Source organism: Caloenas nicobarica, chromosome 2 (genome assembly GCF_036013445.1).
Source record: "Caloenas nicobarica isolate bCalNic1 chromosome 2, bCalNic1.hap1, whole genome shotgun sequence".
Lineage (NCBI taxonomy): Eukaryota > Metazoa > Chordata > Aves > Columbiformes > Columbidae > Caloenas > Caloenas nicobarica.
This window is the reverse complement of record NC_088246.1, coordinates 156,724,893-156,742,173: the sequence shown is the minus strand read 5'-3', so window position 1 is coordinate 156,742,173 and position 17,281 is coordinate 156,724,893. Positions and strand designations below refer to the sequence as shown.

The window sequence follows — 17,281 nt, the reverse complement described above, 5'->3', positions numbered from 1 at the left end:
CCCTCTCCTACATTTGGACCCCTGTGACATCCTATTAAGTTGGGGATATATTCTTGAACTAAAACACTAAAAGAGGTTCATGCTTTAAGGCACTGAAGCTCTTCAGGATGAGCCAGTGACCGTGCCAGGTGACTTGGTCCTGGAAATAAAAAGGCTTTTTCACTTGGCATGGGTCACATTTAGTTATACAGATGCTCCAGGTCTCACGGGCATCAGGGATGTTATACACAGTAGCTACACACTTGAACAGAGGCAGATGCCAATGACATGCTCATTAACAAGGCAAGACCTCAGGCTCCTGTTTGTGTGCCTACACTAAGCCACTGAAAGAAGAGAGGACCACCTTTAAGACTTAGGATATCAAGGATTACGTACACTGTTTTTCCCACTACGTATACTGTATTTCCATGCAACTGTAGGGCCAACTCACTTTCCTGTTACGGGACAATATTGTTTGTATACATCATATATACATTTCTAGATAAAATCAGATATGAAGAAAGAATCACGAAATTCCAACATAAGAAGGAAGCATCTTTAAGTTCCCAGTCTCTAGGACTTACATTGCACTGGCTTTCCAGTTTTTCCACTTATTCCTGGAATAGTCTTGCCATTCAAATCAACACAGAAGCAATTTGTTCCATAACACTGGAGCGGCAGAAAGTCTCCATCCTCAGTGCAAGAGGGAATAAAAAGATCTGATCCCGCAGGCAGGGTTTGCTTCAAGTTCTGCAGGTTTCTCCTTTGCTTCTCACAATCAGTGGGACACCTTGGACGTTTGCCTGGAACTCTTGAGCCTGGAACTTCCTTACCTGAAGCGTCCAAACACCAGCACTCTCCTGCATAGCACTGAACTTCCTCATACCTCCCCTCCTTCGTGCAGGTTGGAACAAACAGGTCCCTTGGCTCCTCACCACAGTCTTTGGATCCCAACGCTAGTTTGACCGCTTCACCTAAATCTTCAGCGATGCTTTTGGGGACAGAAATCACTTGTTGAAGAAATGTAAAGAACGCTGGTAGTTCCAGAACAGAGGAAAGGAATTTCATCTTATTCTGATTGTCCTGTAGAGTTACCGTGCGGCCAAAGCTGCCTACAAGAGGTTTACTCAAAATGGAGCTTTCCTTTGATACCTCAGCTGATTCCAGAAGGCCTTGGGTGTTATCCCCATCTGCCACATCCTCCTGTGAGAAAAATTGGCTAATGCTGTATTTCCCACTGGTGCCAAGTGCCCCTGTGAAATTAAACTGGATCAAATTCTTCAGGAACCTTCCTCCAAAAAGGTTTTCTTGGAAACGCTTTGGATTGGCCGTAAATTGCAGTGCCACTTGAGCCAGTTCCCTTGATGGGAACATCCCTGTGATGGCTTCACTAAGTGTGATTTCTAGCCCAGGAATCTGGCTGACATATGGGCTTTGTGCAACTGGGGATGACAATCCAGAGTCCAGAAACAGCTCCTTGAAGTAGGGCGGGCAAGGTCTTGAGAAGCCAGGTATTTTTTCTGATTGCATGTCTGGCGTGGAAAACAAATTATGCTGACTGAAGTAGCCAGCAGGGCCATAAAAGATCCTCGACAACGCGCGCCGCCTCTCAGAGATGCACCCTTGCTCTTCACCTAGACAAAGATTAAAAAACATGCAAATTTTTGAACTTCCAAAACCTGTAACTCTATGGCTGTTTTTCAAGCAGTCTCAGTAGAAAACACATAAAAGTGCAGTTCATCTTGTCTCTGCTTCCTCAACTATGCACCATATACATTGATAAGGAACTGCTGTTGAATATGGTCTATAAATAAAATTTTCCAGTCAACAACACAAAGTGAAAGGAAGTATTCCTTCACCACATCTGACTTTTCTGCTCTGTGGTCTTTTTCTGGTTCTGTTGTTTCCCAATGTAAAACCTCGTTCTTGTTCCTATGGCTGAAAGAACAAAGAAGTCTTTTCCAAATACTTTAACTCCCTGGTATGATGTCTGCTTACAATGCAAACCTCCAACGATGCAGGCACAATATGTGAACCTAAGAAAGAAACAGACTGCAGAAAAACAGAAAATTATTTTAATTAGTGCCCACTAACAAGGAATTTATGGAGGCTTCCTACCTAGATCTTTGGTTTCCTAGTGAAATGTTCATTACAAGAAGTTTCAAAATAAATTGTTAAAATTAGCAGTAATAAAGTGCTAAAGACCAGATGTCATTCACAAATGAGCTCCAAAGAAAAAAAATAGAAAATTTCAACAAAAATAGTCAAATGTCAGGGGACTGAGGGTACCAACAGTGGTCCTGGCCACCCACATCCTGGGCCAAGCTAAGTCATTGGTGTTTCTGCACCCAGTTCCATCTGTACATTCATAAACAGAGGGCAATGGCTCTAAGTTAGGATGCAACCACTGAAGAAGGACCTCTGAAAATGTCAGCTTAAGGCTCAAAAGGCACCAAAAAAGGAAAGACTTGGTAGATAAAAGACACTGAGAACAAAATAGACAGGATGGTTATGGCACTGACAGAATCTCTGGAACTCATGCAGCAGTTTGAATGATGTGCCACAGGGTTACATTTCTTCAAAAAGTGGAAGAATCATAGAGAAGGGATGCAAAAGTAGCAGAATTATAGAGAAGGGATGCAAACATATTTTGAGGACAGAACAGCTTTTCCAAAGACACTATACCATTTGGACAAAAAATATAATAAATGTTTTTAAAAAACAGGATGCTTCACATCGTTCACAATAGATAATAATTATTATTCAGTATTTCTCATAGTACAGGAATTAGAATGGTCCAGAAGTAGAACACATAATTATGATAATGAAATGTATTGTCAGGGGATGCCAGGAAGAAAAAAACATTAAAGAGCAACAGGGCAAATCCCTGGAAGATGACTCCATATGGGAGTGCTGAACATAGCAATCTGGGTTTAGCTTCCAGTTTGGGACACCCAGCAGGCAACAGGAAGGATATATGGAAGCTATATGCATCTCCTATGTTTCTCACGCTTTCTCCCTAAGCACCATCGTGCTGTCCTTGTAGGGGACAGGGTGGTGGACAAACAGCTTTGGTCTGCTCCAGCATGGCCTCCTTGGACTCGCCACCCCATCGCATTTATTCCACATTCAGGAAATACAAAGCAGTCGTGAACCCTGTTAACAGTAAGGAGAAAAGCTGAAAATCTTAAAAGATGCTAAAATGGATTAGCAAGTAATCTGAAGCTCTTTGATCAGCACCTTTCTCACTCCTCCTTTCGCACCCTCGTCCTGCTCTGCAGCTCCTGGCTGGGGCTCAGAGTCCCTCACAGTGGTTCCTTTGTATAAAGGCATTTTCTGTAGGATGGGCCCCTTCTCTTTTCAGTGTTGGCTCTTGGTAAGAGGGATGCAGAACATTCCTCTGGGGACCAATAAGTTAGCGTAAGCCACAATCCCACAAGTATGCTAATATGAAACAAATGTAGGATCACGGTCTTCAAATGCTCTCTCTCCTCTCCTACCCGCTTTTGAATCAAATCAAAGCAAAGCGAGAAGGAACAAACAGAAAAGCACTGCTGGGGCGAGTTTACTGTAAAGGTCTGGAAAGAAGCAGGTCTCTATCAGTATCAGGACTGCCTGGTGTCCTAGGTCATGCGAGTATCCAACGTGCCACCCACACCTACGTCTCTGCATCCTCCAGCATTCACGCTGAGTGTGAGAGCTGAAGATGTTAAAGAGAAATAAAACAGAGCAGAACTGGAGATATGCACATGGCATGTAGCTGTCTGAACACAGACTGCAGCTATATATATCCTCAAGAAATACCTTCTCAGGAGTTAGTCTGCAAAACCTCTGCAGAAATTTTTCCCTGTTTAAATTTCCTGAGTCTGCCAATAAAAGCTGCGAGCAGCCTCAAGCCATCACCCTCAAAAAAATCATCAGGAGGGCTCAGCAAAGCAAATTCAAAGAGAAAACAACCAGTCCCAACATATGGCAAGGCCTCTTGGAAGGTCCCTTGCAATATCCTTGGTGATCAGCCTCGAAGGCACGCTAACATTTTCATTTCACGAAAAGCTTGTCTGTGCCCAGAGCACTCTGAGTGACTTGGAGCCATGACATCCAGGGTAGGCTCCTCCTCCTCTATCTGCATGGTAAGACTGTGTCTCTCAGATGGAGAAATTACCTTCCCCAAAGGCAGCTCCTGAGTTAAGACCCTGTACCCCAGCCCTCCAGCATAATCCTGAATATTTAGGTAGTGCGCTCCGGAGTGAAGGTCTTTAACTCTTCTCCGCCCCTCCGGCCCTTTGACATTTCTGCTGTCATTTCCATTTGAGACAGTAATTTGATGGTGTATTCTTAACGAAATATCTCAAAGTCCGAACCCGCACACCTTTTCCAAATTGTCTGGGGTTTTTTTTACTGGATTGGGCAATTTTCATGGCCAAATATGCAGTGACAGAGATGGGAAAAAAATGCTAGGAATGAGAGATGCCTTAGAAATTCCACAGCATTTCACCAAAGGAAGGAGGTAAAAACAAAAACCACCATCACTGGCTTCCTTACATTATACCAGATATTTTGACTTAATGCCCCAGCTCCTGGAGTCAAGAAATAGATATCAGGGCTGCAAAGAGTATGCAAAACTAAAAGACTAATGAAAAGTCATAAAGAAAAATACAATGTATATGATATTTATTTATTAGAATGTGGCTTTTAACCCCAGGGAGGATTTCAGATCCTAGTTTTTGAACACCAGAATTTGTCACAGCCAAGACGGCAACTGCTCCTTCAGGTTTCTTTCTAAAGACACCAAGAGGTGTGCTCATTTTTCCTCTTCCAAATCTCGTACATACCGCAAGCTGGGGGCTGTCCTCGTCTCTTTGTGCCCTGGACCTCTTGCCCTTTGGTGTCCACACACCAGCACTGCCCTCCCTGCTGACACTGCACTGGCGCGTAGCCCCCATCGGCATCGCAAGCCGGCACGTAGGAGTGCTGGTAACGCAGGGCTGCGTACCACTCGACCTCACACTTCGACGGGCCTGGAAGGAAAACGGTATGTGTTAAGGAGGGAAAGCTTAAAGTTCCAGAGCCATCTCTGCTTGATCCCATTATTTGCCTATTTGAGAGGAAAAAAAAAAAAAAAGAAAAAAAGTTTAATTTCCTGACTGTTTTCAGTGAAATTTCAAGTCCCAGCCCAAAATATAAAGTATTCATCTTTTTTTTCCCTGGAGAATTGGCCCCAGGCTTTTCCTCTGTAGTACTTGTTTCTGAAAACTAAACAGAAAATAAAACCTTAACACATTTTTCAGCCATAGTTGTGGATAGGCAAGAGTAGCGGCATCTCTCTCAGTGGGCCATGCTGGAGGCTAGATGGGCTCTGGGTCAACAGAGACAGATGTGCGGCTTAGGAAATTGAGATGAAGGCAACTATCAGTGTTTCTGAAGACAATGAGGCATTGCTCCTGAACAAAGATCTGCACCTTACTGTGGAGATTTGGTCTGGGACCACCCAATTTCTTTCACTTCCCTCCACAGGGATCTGAAGACCCCATTCTTGTCAAACTGGCCTTAATGGCAGAGAAGTCAAAACTCCATAAAGAAAATCTTCTGAGTTATGATTTCTCCAATACTAGACTACACCCTTCCAACAGAAATTTTGCTAGTTTATATAAACTTGCGATCCTACAGCCTAAGCATTTCTCATCTTCAAGAGCTCTCCAGCTACACTCAGCTACCAGGCTGAGGCAGCATGAGCATCATGTCAGAGCAACCCGTTCATCAAGCAAGTCTGACAACTTTCCTAACGTGTGTGGCTTCGGGTGGTGGTGTGAGATCTGGGTAAGTCACCAAAGCGGTTCCTTTCTCAGCTGAGAAACGTGGTCACATCTCCATCTTGTGGCTGCTACAGCATCATCTTTGCTGACAGCTGCTGCATCCCCAGCTGCAGTCAGAGCTTATGCACAATGCTGTGCAGCAGGAGGGGGAAGATGCTCTCCAGACTCTCCAGGATGATCAGCTCATCCCAGAAATAGAAAAACCACACAACTATGTGGCCGGAAGACTTACATCAATATCTGCTTAATATCTCTGGTGATGCAATTCTTTAGTGAGGGTCAGACTGCAGTGCCAGAGAAATTTGGAGATGAAAATGATCACACCAGGGGGTTCAAATTCCCCCAGCCAAGGTAAGTCTCTTGGGCTCTGCTGTGGGAGAGAGAAGGAGGTACCTGACCTCCTGTTCCACAGAGTTCACTGCCTGTAGGCAGAGAAACTCTCTCCCCATTTATCCCAAGCGGGGAGGGAACGGACCCAAGGGCAGATCCAGAAGTTCAGCCTTGCTGGCTAAGGCACCACAAACTCTTGTGTAGCCTCCTGGGGACTGAGTGTGCTATGGCCAGCATAAAATCCTTCCTATTTATGAGCGCACCTTCATAAATTAGGGAGTATTTTCCCAGGCTTTTAATTTAAAAAATCATCAGATCCATCTCCATAATCTCAGGACAAGAAATACAGAGAGTTCATGTGAACTTCAAGTGTGTGGGAAAGCGTTGATCAGAGGACAGGTACAATCTGCTGCTAAGAATGTACAACCCAGAGGTTAAAAGTCAGTTGCAATTCAGGGACCTTGTTTCTTGCACTGAAACATTGCTATTATATTATTTCAGTGCAGGAGATTCCTAGAACAACTCTCCTCAGTGGTAGGTGTCACATTTAAGTTCCAAAATTGTCAGCTTATTTACAGGGCATCACCTGGGGGCTACTCACATCTGAACTTGCCAGTTGTAGCCAGCTGAACTCCCAGAAACCGTCTCTGTAGGATCCGATATATACTGGTCTCCATGAACGCGCGGGCAGGCTCCACGGCAGAGAAAACTGTGTCGTAAACGTCATCGAGCAGCAATTCCAGTCCTGGGAAAGACAAACTTTTAACACTGAGCCTGATTTTAAGACTGAAGTCACTTACTTTGCACCAGAATAGCAGAACTGGAAGCCTTTCAGGAAAAAGCAAAGCAGTCCTCTAAACAGGCAAAATGTGAACTTATACTGCGTAACCCTAATGCACCACACCATGTAATCCACTGATGAGTGCCCAGGCACTAACTTTATGCCTTGACATCTACCAAAATGAGCAGGAGGAACATCCAGTGACTGACACTGTTCTGTCAGTCAGAAACCAATGCTTCCAAAAAGCAATTCCTAATTGTCTTGCTGGTACACCCTGAGCACATTAAAGGATGTGCAGTGGTTTCTCTGAGTGTAAAAAACAAAAAACTTTTTGGAGAACCTCTTACCCCCATGGAAATTAAATGCTAAAGTTCTCATTTATGATCTAAATTTTAAGCTATCATGCTTTGCATTTTTCCAAGATTTTTTTTTAAACCATCCTATCTAAAGAAAAGGAGCTGGAATTCCTCAGCCTCCTCATGCCTCTTTCTTGGAAAAAACAGTCTTTCTTCTAACATGTCCCATGAACTATTAACATGCCTGAAAGTTGTCCTGAAGCTATGAAAGAAAAAGAAGGACCATCTGATGTCCCTGCCCATGGAAAGGGGGTTGGACAAGATGATTTTTAAAGGACTCTCCCAACCTGACCCATTCCATGATTCTAGCTGAGCAAGAAGAAAATAGCTCAGTCTCCAGGCCCTTTATATTCTCCTGCATTTGCTAATTGGACTCATCGAATATGATGCAATTTTCTTGTGTGGGCAGACGCTGGAGGTTCAGAACTGCTATTCCACCATCTCAGAAAGGACAAGATTAGCTCCTGCGCAGCAGCTCCACTTGCTGCTGACTGCAGCGCTGCTCCTAAGGGTGGAATTTCACCAGTGAGCTCCAGCCCTTCCCATGGGCACTACACTGGTCCCAGCAGTCTTACTTCTTGTAAGAGTGAAACTGAAGCCCCGAGTGAAGCTGAAGACTGACACTTGTTATTTGTCCTTTCTCTCGGGAATTCAAAGCTGCTCAATCTAAAGGATCAGCTGCCGGAGGGTACTTACCGGTGTCTGCTAACTCCCTCCCCAGGCTGTCTGCACAGTAGCAGTACCCAGAGACCTCTGGGAACGTCTCCCGCAGGGAGCTGAACGTTTGGAAAGCCTCTGGGAGCCTGGAAGGGAAAGCAGCCTCCTGGGAGGTTCATACACAACAACAAAGCATCATCTGTGTTTCCCTCCCGAATTTGTACGGTGAGGATGCACAGCACAAAGCCATTACAAAACCCTTCAGCCTCCTTGTAGCCACCAGATTCTGACATGATCCAAATCAGAATTTCAGCAGGCTAACAAGTCTCCTAAATGTAATTTTTCTAAGCAAACACAGGACAATAAGGTCTCCCTTCAGACAGATTTCTGACCCTTCCTAAGCAGGTACCCAATACCTAGCACTCATTTTCAATTCTATTCTCATCTCTGAGAGCCTGTCAAAGAACATAAAATAGAGAGAGGTTGGCTTAATGTTATTACAACATTCATTCATTAGCTCCTTCCACAAATCTGCACATGATGGCAGAGTGCCTAAACAAACAGGTTGCTTTCTTTTCCCTACATAGTATATACATGTTCTGCAGTGAATTAAGGACAAAAGCTGGTAAAAACTTCACTAATCTTTTTAATTTTGAAAGCATGGCCCAATGGATTAAAAAGAAAAGGGGTTTTAACATATTACAAGTACGAATGACTTCTAGTTCTGGAGATCAAAGAGACATTCGTTTTCAGTATAATATTCCAGGAGTGACAACAGCCACATTCCAGAAAAGCAACAATTTAGGAAGGAAACTTAATAGGGTCAGAGTTGGAAAAAACATAAAAAATGTGATCTTAAGTGACAGACACTCTAGGGTTTCTCCAAGCAAACAGAAGATAAGTTTCTCTAGATTCAAGCAATATGACCAGGGGAACAATTTTGCCGATTTCCAAAATAGTCATATTATTTTACAGACACACATCCTTACTGTGAAATATGATAAAGGTCTGGTGTCCCAGTTGCACCCGGCTTATGTGGGAAAAATCTAAAGAGAGAGAAGTGGAATTTTCTCCTCAAGACATTCAGAGAAATACATAAAGTAGGTTTTTAGCAAAGAAGGACACTTAGCAGCAAGAGTAATGGTAGATTAGGCCCTGATCAACTGGGAAAAAGCTTAATGTGTCAAAGCGGTTTGCTGTGAAACTGGGACTACGACCAACCTCAATTGCAAAGGCACCTCCTGCAGCCCCAGGGCTGCTCCGGCACGTGTGGCCTGCAGTGCCCCTGAGAAATGCAGCAAAATGCTTGTCTGGCTCGGAGACAGTGGCATTCTGGGGTGGAATAATGGCCCTTTGCAACCTTCAAGATCCGCCTGAGAGCTCTGCCACCTCATGCCAGGAGAGCTGAAGAAGTTACTGCTTCCTCAGTACATCAAAGCACAAGCTGGGGAACACCCTCTGCTATGAGGACAGGCTGAGAGAGTCGGGGTTGTTGAGCCTGGAGAAGAGAAGGCTCCAGGGAGACCTTATCACAACCTTTCAGTACTTAAAAGGAGCTTATACGAAAGGTGAGGACAGACTTTTTAGCAGGGCCTGTTGCAAAGGGACAAGGGGTGATGGTTTTAAGCCAAAGGAGGGGAGATTCAGGCTAGACATGAAGAAGAAATTTTTTACAATGAGGGTGGTAAAATACTGGCACAGGTTGACCAGAGAGGTGGTGGATGCCCCATCCATGGAGACATTCAAGGCCAGGCTGATCTGCGCTCTGAGCAACCTGATCTGGGTGAAGATGTCCCTGCTCATTGCAGGGGGTTGGACTGGATGAGCTTTGAAGGTCCCTTCCAACCCAAACTGTTCTATGATTCCGTGATTTTGCCCAAAGCAACAGCAACCCCTGTCAGAGGAAGGGGCTGGTGACCTCGGGGTTGTCCCAGCGTCATCCAGCAGTGCTCCTGCCTCAGAGCCTGCACGTCCCTGTGTAGTGCTGCTCCACCCTGGCACTCTCCCTTGCCTTCAAACCAAATGCCTACCAAGTCTCTCCACTTTGGATCATCAAACCCTGCCCACTGCTGGCACTGGCATGCTGAAGACAATTAAAATGTCATACCTCAGGGCACAAAGGAACTTCCGTCAGCATTAAAACTATGCAATTTAACATATAAACAGCTAAATACTATCTTTCTATGGTCTTCTGTGTACATAGGGATATATATGGCTTGGGGTATTTCAAGAGCTTTCTGGTCCCCTGAATTATCCTGTCCTGGTTCCTATCAGGAACACGATCTTTTCCTAAGAGAGCAATGCCCTGATACGCAAAGGCAGATCTCTTCACTGCACTTGCCCTTAGAGCTCATCACCCCAGCATCTCAGCGTCTAGCAGAGTGAAACAGGATGCAATGAAAAAATCCTGCATGCTGATTTCTTTCATCCTTAACATTCAGAAGTCACATGCATAAATATACTACTTTTATATAGGGCAGATGTGTAGTCATATCCTGTCATTCTGGTTATTTTGTTCCAAGTTGAGAGTACAGCTAAACAAAGCACAAACGGATATAAATTAGGCCCACAAAAACACGAGGACAGAACTTTGCTCAGCTTACTTGGAAAAGTCATTTCCTACGGCTTCTTTTCTTTTCCTAGCCTCTTTTTAATCACACCCTTCAACATGAGTAGCGATAACACCAACTACCTCATCTATCAGACACAGTCCAAAACAATGGCTGAAGCAAAGATGACTACATTTAAGTTATGGATAAATGTATATTGACGTGTTTCAACAAGAATGCTCACACTCAAAAGTATGGGAGTGTAAATAAATGTGAGGTTGTTGACCTTTTCTTCCAAATGTGAGCCTCTGCACATGGCTTCCAGCAAAGACAACTCACTACTGATCTTCAAAAGCAGGTTTGCAAGTAATCTCTTCTATGTTTCATATGTGCAGCTCAAGTTATAGCTGCCTTTCTCCTTGACTATTCAGAAACAGAGGGAGAAAAACTAATCAGTTTTTTTTCCATTGCCAATGAAATAATACATAATAGGGCAGAAGCCCCAGTGAGGTGGGATAAAGACGCTGACACAAGGCCTCCAGTCTGATGGAAATTATAGCAAGAAAGTAAAAAGATCCTCCTTGACTATTGATTTTTTGGTCTTTCCCACCAATCTGCTACAGGGTCTTCTACGTGGCTGCCCATTCAAGTAGGACCTGGGCACAGCCTGCATAAAATAAGTAAGAGCAGTAAAGTCACCAGGGTGAAGCCAGAAATTTGGGCTCATCTTTCTTTCCAAAAGTCTTCCTCTTGGGAAAGTCTTAACCCTAAACTTCTGAATTTCTCCATTTATTTTTTTAAACACATTGATTTATTCTGGAATATTTATAAAGGTGTAAGAAAACAATTTGGAAAGGGAGTTAGTCCAACATGTCTAGATTTCTAAAATCAGCCTGGGGTACCAAAGAACGTTGCTCCACTGTTTTCAAATGAACATAAAATATGGGCTTAAATCCCTGTTCTGCTACAGTTCTTTGCTACGAAACTCATGCCTTCAACTCCATATTCTGGCCTCCTGCTTATGGGACAGGACAATGACATTTCAGGCAAGAATAGTATGAAAATAAATATATTGATGACCTGAGATTCTCAGATATGACGGTAATGGGTTTAAGTCAACACTATAATTAGAAAGGTAGGCAGCTGGGAGTGAAACCATCCTGCTGTGATTAATTACATGACACGGACACAAGAAAAACCCAATCTCACAGGCCTTTGCAGACAAACCTCCCAGTGGGAGAAAAAAAATGTTAATTTAAAGCCTTGCTTTCTCCTCTGTAATTGCTCTTTTTGAATTTCCACACTCCACAGGCCAACAAACAAAGCAGCCAGATTATTCTGCTCTTGCCAAAATAACCTCTCCCAAAGACCTGACAAATTCGCACTGTGCATTTGGGCCTGCCTTTCAGTTTTGCTTAAATTAAAAAAGAAAACCCTCAAAACAGCTAAGCTGACATTTACAATAAAATGCCTTTGCTACTACAGAGCCAAGTCAGAATGAGACATTACATTTACTCCACTGCCCTCCACCGGAGGAAAGTGTTGACTGAGATGCCAAGATAAAGACATTTCACGAGAGACCAAAAGGTTTCTCTGGAATGTCTGAATATCTGCACCAAAACGAACTCCTCTCCCTGTGGTTCCCCTTGCCCATCTCTTCTTTCTCTTCCTGAACATCAGTTCCCAGCTCCTCCACCGGACAATGGATTCTTGCTCCCACGGATGAGCATTTGATCCAGCATTTTGTCTTCCCCAGTCCGCTCCAACAAACCAAAACCAGTCAAATGTCATCTTGCCTGTTCACCACTCATTCACCTGTGTGAGCAACCTGGGCACTGCCTAAATGGATGGGAGTTTCCCATCATCACGTGGAACTTGCTCTTTGCATCTTGTCACTTGCCCGTCTGTTTTCATCTCTCATGTGGAATCATCTTTCCTACCTCATATATATATATATATATATAAAAACTCCTCTCTTCCTTCCATATTTATCTCATTCGCTGTTGTGTGTCAGTCTGGAAAACAGCCCTGGCTACTTTTCCAAACACAGATCACAATGTGGTATCCACTGCTGTGTGAGGACACATTGAGCAGACGGCACGGATGGAATATCAGGCTTTTCTAAATTAGTAAATTTAATTCAGAAGATAAAAATTCTTGCTTGGTCCATTGATCAACAGAAAATAGCATCATATGGGGTCACAGGAGAAGGGCTTCACATAGGAAAAAATAATGCAGTGAGACACTGACTTGAAGAGGAATGCAGGATTGCCTCCCTGTTTCAGAAGGCTATCCTCTTACCTGTTATAACTATGAATGAGATCAAAAAACATCATGTCTGTAGTGTTGACAAATTTGCACTGGACAGGCAGAAACTCTCCATCTGCTGAGCATTGTGGTGGGCTCTTCTCCCCAAACCCATGCAGAATGCGACGATCTCGGATCTCACAGCTCCCTGGACCTGATGGGAAACAAAGTTAATATTTACTGGTGTTTTAACTTCCCACAAACTGCTGAGTAGCCATCCCGTGGATTGGAAGGGGCTTAGATTCATTACACTGAACATAGACACCTAGATGCCTCATATCCTCTTTATGAGGAGGAGGAAGTTGGACTCAACAATCCTTATGGGTCCCTTCCAACTTGAGATATTCTATAGTTTATGAAACAGAGACTTCCTCAGTTAAGCACCTGTACTTCTGTAGCATAAGCGTAGGCTTCAGTGTCCAAGCTTCTGATCTACCACCTTTCAATCACATCAAACCTTCCCACCCTACAAACCCCACCATTTTGTTGGTTATTACTTACACCGCGTTGGCTTTCCTCTCTGCCTGGTGCCATAAATCTCCATTCCTTCTGGATCCACACACCAGCACTGACCCAGCTTCGTGTCACACTGCACCTCATCAAAAGCCCCTGAATCCAGGCACTGAGGGATGTAGGAGATGCTACTGCTGTTGATGTATCGACTCACCAAGATCCTCTGCTTTTGCAGCTGGCAAAAGGATAAGCCTGTAGGACCAGAGAGAGGCACTGTTAGAGAAAGGTACTCGCTGGGCTCTAAATCATTTATTAAGACAACACCTGAGTTTTCCCAGAGCTGCAAGTCCTGATTCTGCCACCCAGGTGGCATGAGGACACTGATGGACTTGGGGTTATGAAAATTGCTACAGAGAAATCCACCACAGATGGGGTTGAAGATCTCATACTCAAAAGCCAATACACTAAGTTGATCTTTCATTCATGATTTACATTACTGTGACCTTCATAAATACAGGCCATCCAGATGTATCAGGTTTCCATGATCAGTCCTGAAGAAACTTCAGAACTTCCACTAGAAAGATCCAGCAAATTACAACAAACTAGAGTCCATCAAAGTCTGGAGCTAACCTGTTCTTGATTTCAGCAGTTCAAATGCAGATTTAAATGGTTCTTTGCCCAATCTAAACAAAATTAGAAACTTTTGACTTACAAGATACGGGATATCCGTTCTGTTTGCTGCCAGGTACCTCAATGCCATCCTCATCCACACACCAACAGGAGAGGCCATCCCTACTGCACTGAGCTGTCCTGAAGGAGATCACAAATAACATATTTTATTCTGTTAGTGACAGAGTTCTCAGTCACTACAGGACACAAACAAAACCATAAAGCAAGCCAAAAAGTTCAAATAATTTAACACTGCAAATAATAGAATCAGAAATGGCTGCATTTCTGGTGCCTCTAACTCTATCTGATGGGAGCTCTTAATTCTAATAATTCTCTGAAGTCTTCAGAAATTGCAGATAAGTGACTTGAAGTCACTCAGGAAGCAAGTAGGATGGGCAGAATCTGATTCTCGGTATTTGAGATTTACCATACATTTCGAGATATTTTCTAAGTCAAATCTAGGAAGGTCAAGGTCCTCCACCCTAGGCAACAACAATAACATAATAGCAGAGAATATCACAATCCCCCACAGCCTCAACTTTAACTCATTAACTTCTTGCATCTTCAAGCAACATGCTGCTCTCTAAATCACTGTTCTCTATGTGCTTTTTAGTTCCTCTACTGCCTTTAGAAGGAAATCCAACTGCGCCACCTACAGCAGTGGATAACTTCTCCACCTTGGCTTAGCTGTGGCAGCTGGCACACTGATCACAGAGCAGAGCCCATGAGCATGTGTAGGAAGGCAGTAGTTGCATTACACAACCTGCACCAAGTATTTCATATGCAAACAATGCTGCCAAGATTAGCATATTAATCTTACATTGACTTCTTAACCCAGAGATTATTTCCAGCAGCAGAGAATTCATTCAGGAGAGGCTGGATCTGCAACATAACTCAATGAAGTCACTTTAAGTCTTCTACACCCCTCACTCTCCAGTCTACTTATACAGAGGCTCTTCAAATCAGGCTAAAGCTTTCATTAGTAATGAAGGGTCATGTCGTATAGCAGTGGGATAATAGCAAGGATGAATTACCTGAACTGGCCATCTTCTGAGCACTGAGGAACGTAGGTTTCTCCTCCCAAAAAAGCCTTTTCCCTCTGAAGTTCACATGGACGTAACGGTTGGGCATCTGTCTGATACTCTGAAAGCAGCAAGAAGGTGAACAGATAATTGCGATTTTACCACAAGCCAGTTCTTATCAAAACTCTGTTAGTGCCCACGGTGCATGGTGACAGCCCCAGGTCCATGGGTCCTCCCTGGTTGTTTCCCATTGCTCCTCATGAGCATTTCTGCATGGGACAGCACAGGGAGGTACTGAACAAACGGGCTGGGCTGCCAGCTGCAGGATAAGCACATGACAGGGATGCCCATGAACCCTTTTTCCCAGCCCTGTATTTAATTAGTCTCAGCTCTGTGCTGTACTGATACGGCTATCATTTACTGGTACCTGGGGTAATTTACTTACTCAGACCTTCTTGTGCCTATCAGCACTAGTTCTATAAAAACACAGCAAACAAACAAAACCACAGCTTCAGCAATTTAGAACAAAGGCTCACTTAATCCAGTATTTGGTCTGAGTGTGAACACACATAGTAGTGCAAATACATAAGTATTCTGAATACTTTTGAGCCTCCAATAATTGTAGCTCAGGGAGTCCTTTAACCACAGATAGCTTCTGTGCACCTAAGACCTCTCAATCACTTCTGTTCCTGTCAGTTTTTATTGTGTCCCCTTAAGCCCACGTGAAAATTTTAATGAGACTGCGAAGTGGTTTTAGGTTAGCTCACCGTAGACATTCACATGTAGGCAAACCTTACCATTTTCATCTTAAATGTGACTCTGCGCCAGTTGTTCTGGGATGTGTGGAGATGCCCATGTGCAGTGCTAGAGACAGTCAGCTAAGACATATGAGTCAAGAGACTGAGTGACTCAAACTGCTTATTGTGCAGGACTATCACACTCAGACCAAAGAGCTGGGGACGGCACTCATACTACCCAGTACCTTAAGGTTCAAGCCTAAATTGGATGACGCCACATAGAAGTAGTAGATATAATATCAGGACCTTTACATCCATGTAGCACCACATTTTCTTACCCAAGTTCCTTCTCTAACCCAGCCTGTTCTTCTAGAAAACTTTTCTTTTTTTTCCATCCAAAATCCAGGTGCACTGAATTTTGATAACCCTGACCATTTACAAATCCTTGTAGCTTAGTATATAACCTGGAGCCCAAACTCAGTTTGCATGCACACAATGGCTAAGTTTGCAGTGTGAAAGGTCATTACATATTTTGTCAGAATAAAGTACAGAGCAGAATAAAGATTACAGGAGTACAGTCACTGCTGGACACGGGCAAAGGAAAAGAACAAGTGTACTTACCAAATATATTGGCTGCTGTGATGCTAATCAGGCAGCAAAGAAGGGTGCAAAATGGGACGGAGCCCAGCTTGTGCTGGGAGAGCTCCATCCCCTTTTGTCGGTGGGGCAGCCCCGCACGCCCCACGCAGCTCCCACCTGCCTTTTTATAGCAACCAGCGCACAAACGGATTCACTTATGTGCTGGTAGACCGGCCATGAAATTGGGCGAGTGACGCAGACGACGCTTCTGGGAAAACCACAAGAGGCCCGTTCACCTGGAACCACCCTCGTGCTTCTCCTCGGCCAGTTCTCACCCCCGCTCCAGGGAGCAGAACGGAGCCAGTCATGGAGAGGAGAACAAGTGGGTGGCAGAGGGGACTTAGTTAAATCAACGTACAGATTGAATATATTGAGCTCCGGCTCTCAGTCGCACTGTGGCACAGCCAGAGTCTGTGCTCTGTGTTACAAGTACATTTTTTTGTGTTTCTAGGGAGCCTAACCTGCAAGAGTTAGGCCTCCAAGTGCTGCGGGACTAGGAGTAAATACATTTCATAACGTGGTTATTTATTAAGTAAAAACAGGGTGGACGCAGCTCCGCTGACTCTGAAGAGAATGGAAGCTCAATTGCATTTGACCCTTTGCTTTTAGTCCCACTTGCACCATGTGCTTTAACACAGCCAAGTGGCTGTAGGAAGCAGCTCCGCTTCTCGGGCTTCATCCTCCAGGTGGAAGATCAGCATAACCATTAAACGTGTTTAGTCAAGATTTTTGGTACTAATCACATGCAAGATTCTGGACCTATAACACATCAGAAATAGTATTTCTTTGTTCCAGAGCATCACTTTTTACTTGTACACCTCTTATGATTGTCAGCATTTATTACACAAGGAATTATGAGAACTCACCTCCGCTTCTGCAAAGGTTGGAGAAATAGGCCCAGAATAATTAGCTAAATAATCACAGAAGCACATGTTTAATGCTGGACTTAGGCTGATTTCAACTAAAAGTGACGGCAGCACTCTTGTTTG

At 43.9% G+C, this 17,281-nt stretch overlaps 1 protein-coding gene across 1 annotated transcript in view; it reads right to left on the bottom strand.

Annotated features, from left to right (window-relative positions):
• TG (thyroglobulin) overlaps positions 1-16,362 on the bottom strand; it is a 159,400-nt gene extending 143,038 nt beyond the window's left edge. Inside the window, exons 1-9 of the mRNA XM_065629003.1 lie at positions 16,275-16,362; positions 14,929-15,037; positions 13,938-14,035; positions 13,274-13,477; positions 12,767-12,926; positions 7,956-8,062; positions 6,724-6,867; positions 4,812-4,997; positions 564-1,613 (exon numbers count right to left, since the gene is read on the bottom strand). Of these exons, the coding sequence (XP_065485075.1) occupies positions 564-1,613; positions 4,812-4,997; positions 6,724-6,867; positions 7,956-8,062; positions 12,767-12,926; positions 13,274-13,477; positions 13,938-14,035; positions 14,929-15,037; positions 16,275-16,362 (2,146 nt within the window). The remainder of the gene's footprint in view (positions 1-563; positions 1,614-4,811; positions 4,998-6,723; positions 6,868-7,955; positions 8,063-12,766; positions 12,927-13,273; positions 13,478-13,937; positions 14,036-14,928; positions 15,038-16,274) is intronic.
• Between the last annotated feature and the right edge of the window lie 919 nt (positions 16,363-17,281).